This window comes from Sciurus carolinensis, chromosome 13 (assembly GCF_902686445.1).
Source record: "Sciurus carolinensis chromosome 13, mSciCar1.2, whole genome shotgun sequence".
Lineage (NCBI taxonomy): Eukaryota > Metazoa > Chordata > Mammalia > Rodentia > Sciuridae > Sciurus > Sciurus carolinensis.
This window is the reverse complement of record NC_062225.1, coordinates 42,790,730-42,797,331: the sequence shown is the minus strand read 5'-3', so window position 1 is coordinate 42,797,331 and position 6,602 is coordinate 42,790,730. Positions and strand designations below refer to the sequence as shown.

The following is a 6,602-nucleotide window of genomic DNA, read 5'->3' as shown; positions in this document are numbered from 1 at the left end:
CGCCACCCAGAGTCGGGAGGCCGCCCGGCCCGCCTCCAGGTGCTCCCGGGCGACCGACCCTCTCGACGTCACCTCGCCCTCCCACCCGCTCCTGAACTTTAAGACACTCTCCGAAGGACAACCCGGAGGAGGGGGATTTCTCGGGAGCCGGCAGCCTGCTCACGCTCAGAGCCGTCACCTCCGGGCTCCCGGAGCTCCCTACGATCCCCGCACTACAGCAGATCCCGCGCTCCAGCGTCTGCACCAGGACCCAAGCCCGCAGCAACCTCGGGGGCGCACGCGCGGGGGCGGGGCCGGGGCGGGGCGCGGGCTGCTCAGGGCGGGTGTGCGCGCGCCGGCCGCGAGAACGCTCCGCCCTCCGCCCCCGGGAAAGGCGGTGGCGACCGCTACGTCAGTCGCGGGAAATTCCCCTCCCTCCGGGCTGCGGGCCTTTGGGCCGGGCGGGTGCTCGGCTCTCGTCCCGCTCCGCCCCCTGCCCCAGTCCGCAGGCTGGACTAGCGACATTGGTAACCCTGAGCGCGAGAACTCAGGGGGTGGGAAGGTGTGAGCCGCAAGCGCAGGGGAGGGCGGGAAAGAGGAGGAGGCCTGGGGGTGGTCAGGGGGACTGGGGTCTCGCCGGCAAAGGTCCCGCGGCCTCCTGACTGACTGGCGGCTGTCTCGCTGACGGCCTCGGGCCCCGACGCTTGGAGCTGCGGGCGCGGAGAGCGGAGCCATGGCCTCCGGTGAGTGCGCCCGGCGCGGGCCGACGGGGAGGGAGCTCTTCTGCGGGGTCGTGCAGCCCTGGGATTCGGGATCTCAGTTTAGATGGCACATTCTGGATTTGAAATCGCCTCGTCTGGCAATTTGTCAGAAAAGTTAACCTGCTTCAGGGTTTGGTGCGAAATCAAAGCCAGGCTCTGAAATCTGATGCTAATAGCCGGAACTTTAGAAATTCCCAACAACTTGATTTGGGGATTAGGGAAGTAATTAAATAAGGGAGTACGAAGAATTCTCGTATTTAAAGGTTGAATTGTATTGAAATGGTGGTTTTATATTTTGGGACGAGAATGAGGAACCGTCAGACCTCGGGCGAACTCTCTCCCTTTTTAGTTTAATTTCACCAAGTTTCAAGTTCTTGTGCTGACAGTTGTACAAATTGTGGCGCCGCTGTAAGTTTCTTAGTGTTATTTTAACGGGTATTAAGTGGAAACAAAGTGGGTAACTTTTTCTGTGAACTCAAGCGCAGACTTCTAGTTTAATGAGTTGAGACGTCGAATTCCAACACCCCCCCCTTTGTTAGCAATAAGACGGAAAGGGTTTTTAAACTATTTGTTCTTTGAAATAATGTCTAGGAATGAAAATAACTATCATTCAATGTAAATATTTTCGTTAATAAATGGTTTGGATTTCTTGCTTTGCGGGGAAACAAGTTTATAAGAAACAATTTGCAGGAAAGGGAGGAAGAGTTGAATAGATAGAAGCGGGTTAGTCAAGTAGACCAGTTTGGATCATTTCCAGGATTTTGACAAGGTGGCTGGTTGGGGGACACTTCTCCTGCAAAGGAAGCAGCGCGAGCAAAAGGAGGGACGTATTAGGAGGCCGAAGGGTCTTGTTTGTTCTTGACTTGCATGCTCCCAACTGCCTTCTTCAGTAGACCCTCAGTAGAAAGCTGATGTCTAGTAGAGAAGAGGAAGTAGAAAGCCTGAAGAACCTCTTTAAAGGGTTGAGCAGAACAATACCATAGCTGCTGCTGTAAGCTGAAAAGGAAATTGGGGTGTTTCACATGACATTTGATTTCAGTTTGTCTGTGGTTTTCATGTGAGAAGACAAGTGTAGTTTAAAATATTTCAACTTTCCCTTTACTCACTTAAATGACCCCAGACTTTGAGATAATCTTGTAAATTTATGAATTCAATAGCTGCTTAGATTAAAAGTACAAAGATGACTTCAAATGTTTAATTTATTGCTTATCAGGAAGAGATTTTGTATGAAAGAAGTCAAGAATGGTGAACATTTTAAGTAAAAAAGGTCCATTGTTCAGGCTATTTGACTAGATTAATATTTCGTATATGTAATACTTAGAACTTTTCTAAAAGAGAAAAAACAATAATTTCTACATGGAATATTTTAAGACCCACCTGATTCTAAAATGTGATGCAACTTAAACTTGTTTAATGACACTACATTTTTGTTGTTATGAGGATTGAGTCTCTAAATTGAAAGGGGAAATGTAAAGAAACTGAAAGTTTAAAGATTTGTAAGTAGTAGGGTGGTTATATTTTTGTTTTTTGGTCTTTTCTCAAAAGTTGCATTAAATGGAACTATTTAAAATATAACAAGTTATTTAAATTGTAATTCAGTTATTTGAGACTGCTAGGCCAAAGAGAGAAAGAAATGTTTAAAGGAATCAGGGTATATTTTCTTTAATCAGTTGTGAAGACCTTAAAGAGAGAAAAAGATGGATTAAATTATAAATTCCCATCCTATTTTGGAACATTAATTTAGCTGAAAGAGTGACAGGAACAAATTTGCTTAATGAGTTGTTTACTTTAGATTCTGTTTGTAGTAAGATAGTGTTAAAACCTCAAAAAAGTATTTTTATTGATTACCAAGCATTTATGATCATTTTTCATTGCTCACCAGATGCCATATGTAAATAGGTATGTGTAGTTGAAGAGATGATGCCTATAATGTAAAAGTAACATAGATCATAATCATTAGCAAAATTATAGAAATGCCATGAGTAGCTGGGACTTTATAAAATGATTCTAAATTTTCTTCTTGTAAATTGGGAGGTTAATTATTTAGGGTTTCACAAAGCGGTTATTGTTTTTTATTCCCCCCTTTAAATAATACACCTGATCCTAATTTCTTGACATAATTAATTAGGATAGGCAAAATGAAAAAAAAAAAGTTCTGAAACCCAGCAAAGCTATGCGTAGTTAAATAGACATTACATTTGTATATTTATGATTCTCTTCTGTTTAATATAAGTACAGTTAGGTATTTTATGTCAAAGTGGAAAACTTCTCATCTTTTTCAGTAAAAAGAGCAAAGTGTTCTTGTGTGGTATGTGGTTGTGTTTACTAATAATTAGTACTCTGGTTAAATATGACTTAAAATTAGATATTTTTTTTTATTCACATTTTTCTATTGTATGACTGCTATGTCACAGAATAGAGAGTACACAAAAAATTGTTTTTGTGAACCATGTTACTCACCACCTCTTTGTAGTGTGAATTTCAAGAGAACTATTTTTCTCTTGAGTAAAGAAAAAAAGGATGTAAGTATGAGGCAACTTACTCTTGAATAATAGAACTGGAAGTTAGGAATGGATAGCTAAAGCAAATGACTTTTTTTTTTTTTTAAATAAAAGATCACACACAAATATGAATATCCTTTTAGAACTGTAACACATGAAAAGGAAATAATAGTGTAATAAAAATTAAAGTGATATATAATAAACATAAGGAGAATCAGTGAATGAAATGACATGGGGAATCAGATAATGAATCATAATTGGAACATCTGGGAATGTGTCCTATCTTTCTTTCTTTCTTTTTTTTTTTAAACAACGTGTCTTTTTTTTTTTTTTTTTTTTAACTTTTTTAGTTGTAGGTGGACACAATACCTTTATTTTATTTTTATGTGGTGCTGAGGATCAAACCCAGGGCCTCGCACATGCTAGGCGAGCACTCTACCACTGAGCCACAACCCCAGCCCCTATCTTTCTTTAATACAACTTAAAGCACTCAGAAATTCCTTTTGTTCCAGCTCTCTCCCATTTGTGTTCTCTGCACATGATTGTGTTTGTAGGCACGTGACCCAAATATTATATAGGATAGACTTACACTAAAAAACATTATTTGAAATTCGTATTTAACTTACCCTCCTGTATTTAAGTCTGGCAATCTTAACATGATTTGGCCCTGTCATGTATTTTTAAATTTTAAATACTGGTATAAACTGGGACAGATTTTAAACATTTCTCTACTTTTTTACCCCGTAGGTAAAAAATTTTTCAAGACTTGATTTTTTTCTCCTACCTCTACAGTGGAATTTCTATTGCCAAAATCTATAATGTCTTTTATTTACCTTTTGGTGCATACATCAGTTGAATACTCGTCTGAAAATTCCGTTACCTGGATTCTTAAGGCCCAATTCAAAGTCAGCCTGTTGTATTGAAGTAAATTTTCATAGAGCTGATTGGAGGAAAAAAGAATAGATCCTGTTTTTCTCCACCATGAGTAGGGGTGATATTTGGAAAAGTATGTATTCTTAGCTCCATTTGCTCCTTTGGATCCCAGGCCAGATGTCATCCAGGACCTCTATGAGAGAGAGGCATTCTAGTTGGCTTTTTAAACTGTGGTGTTTTGACACATTGGCATTTCAATTATTTGTGTATCATAGTGCAGGAAAGTATGCTACTGATAGTAGTTAAAATATTTATTTTGTAAATGATGTATTTTAAAAACAAATTAGAGCAGTTGAAGGCTATCCTTATGTCTTTTTCTCTTGCTTGCATTTGAATAACGTGTTTTGAGCAGGAGAGAAAAAGGAGTTACAACTAGCCAGAATTGCTTTGCCTTCTTAGCCATGAAGCAGTCCATACTCAACCTGAACTTGGGATTGCTACTTCCTATATATGTGTCACTGTTTCCACTTCTTCATGTTTTAGGACAATGGTTCTTGAATTAGGAATGTTAGACTGACTTGAAGGCTCTTTTGGAAACAGCTTTACCCTTGAAGAGTTTTTCCTGTTCAGATCTCAGGTGGGGTCAGGGCATTTCCTATGTTTAGGAAAAAGCTACTTAGGTGGTTCTGAGGTACATCTCTAGTGCAAACTTTGTTCTAAGTATTTCATTGACTCTAAATACTTGCTTGTACCAAGATGAATTTTATTAAACTAGGCTGCATTTATTTTAGATTGCAGGTTATGTGCTGTGTCAGTTATTGTGATATTACCCCTAGCTGCTTTTATGTTTGTTGTTTCTTAAATTTGGCATCCTAGAATTCGAGCTGTCACTGCTGTCACTGCATTCATAATTTCTTTTTCTTATTACTTCATGTAATTTTGAACTTTATAGTTTTATCATCTGTAAAATGGGATAAGTTCTTTCTTTATAAAGATTGAAGTTAAAAGGATCAAATTATGGGAAATATATATATATATATAGTGCTTAAAATGATGTTAAATTACTAGATGTAATTAATATTTTTCACTGTATACTAAATACTGGTTCCTAATGCTTACAACAAAATTTTAATGGATGTGGAACTGGTTATGTAGCTCTATGGTGGAATTCCTGCCTTGCATGCACAAGGCCCTGAATTCAAGCCCCAACCACACACGCACACAAAACTTAGTGAATGTGTGTATTTCTGGCAATTGACGATCTATTTTTATTTCAATATAATTATTTTTGTATTCAAGAACTCACACTTTATCAGATAGGAGTGATGTTTTTAAATAGCACTCTTTTTTTCCTTAGTGCAAATAAATCATAAATATACATTGCAAAAATTTGGGCTATATTTCAAATGTTCTTGTCTGCATTAGCATTTTACAATACTGTTCAAAATATAGGGGACAATCCTATATTTGCACAGTATTAGTTAAAGAAAAATACGGTAAATATGGTAAAAATTGTTTTGAACCAATTTTGAAGACATTTCAATGCTTTTCAAAACTATAGTGACTTTCAGTAATCTTAGTTAACAGTACTCATTTTCCCTACAATTCCCTGACTTATATTGTACCTTCTTCTACTTCATAGATGACTGACTACATTTCAGCACTTTTTATCTGCTGGAAGAGTGGCACTTGCAAAACCGTACTAAGGAAGGAAATAACTCTTGCATTGTACGGATACATAATATAAATTATTTATAGCTAGGAAGTTTTAAAAATCATAACTACAAGTAAAGAAATCAGAATATGAATGGGTATGAGGAAGTAGGAAGATGTAGTGATTCTAGTACCTACAGAGCACTACTTTTTTCCATCATAGCAGAATCTAATAAAGAAAATCTATTGTTAATATAGTCCTTTGATGTTTGAGTAACTTTCACTAACAAAAGATCTTCAGATTTTAAATCATTCACCCAATAGATATTTACTTAATATTTGTACATAAGGCACTCATGAACAATGTAATTTCTACCTTGAAGTATCTAAAAGAAATAAAACAGGTAGCTTTATTTCAAGAACAAATAAAATGAATCCTCCCTGAATTAAAGTTACTTGGAATAATTGTTATAAATAAAAATACTATTATTATTTACAGGAAGAGGAGATTATTTTCAGCTGAGGTACTATAGAATATTACAATAAATTTGGTCACTTGATTGCTAGTGAAACTTTTTACCAACTAAGAACTTCCATAATAGAAAAAGTAAATTTCAAGAACTTTTCAGTACACAATATTATATAATTGATATGTCATTTTTAGCATTTTAAAAAATCTTTTGTGCTATGTAATCTTTTCAACAACTGCTTTTCTGTTCTTTTGTCTGTAGACTTACTTCATAAACACACTATGTAGTTTTTAAAAGTGTCAACAAAATGTTCACTTTGCTCACAATGAACCTAGCATTTTTATTTGTACTTCTCCTCCAAAGAA

The 6,602-nt window shown here is 37.5% G+C and overlaps 1 protein-coding gene across 2 annotated transcripts in view; it reads left to right on the top strand.

Annotated features, from left to right (window-relative positions):
* Positions 1-433: 433 nt before the first annotated feature.
* Positions 434-6,602, top strand: part of Rel (REL proto-oncogene, NF-kB subunit) — a 32,691-nt gene continuing 26,522 nt past the window's right edge. The window contains exon 1 of one of the 2 annotated variants that reach the window (XM_047523400.1): positions 434-722. In XM_047523400.1, coding sequence (XP_047379356.1) covers positions 713-722 — 10 coding nt within the window. In that variant the 5' untranslated portion in view covers positions 434-712. The remainder of the gene's footprint in view (positions 723-6,602) is intronic. The other variant, XM_047523399.1, reaches the window with a different exon arrangement.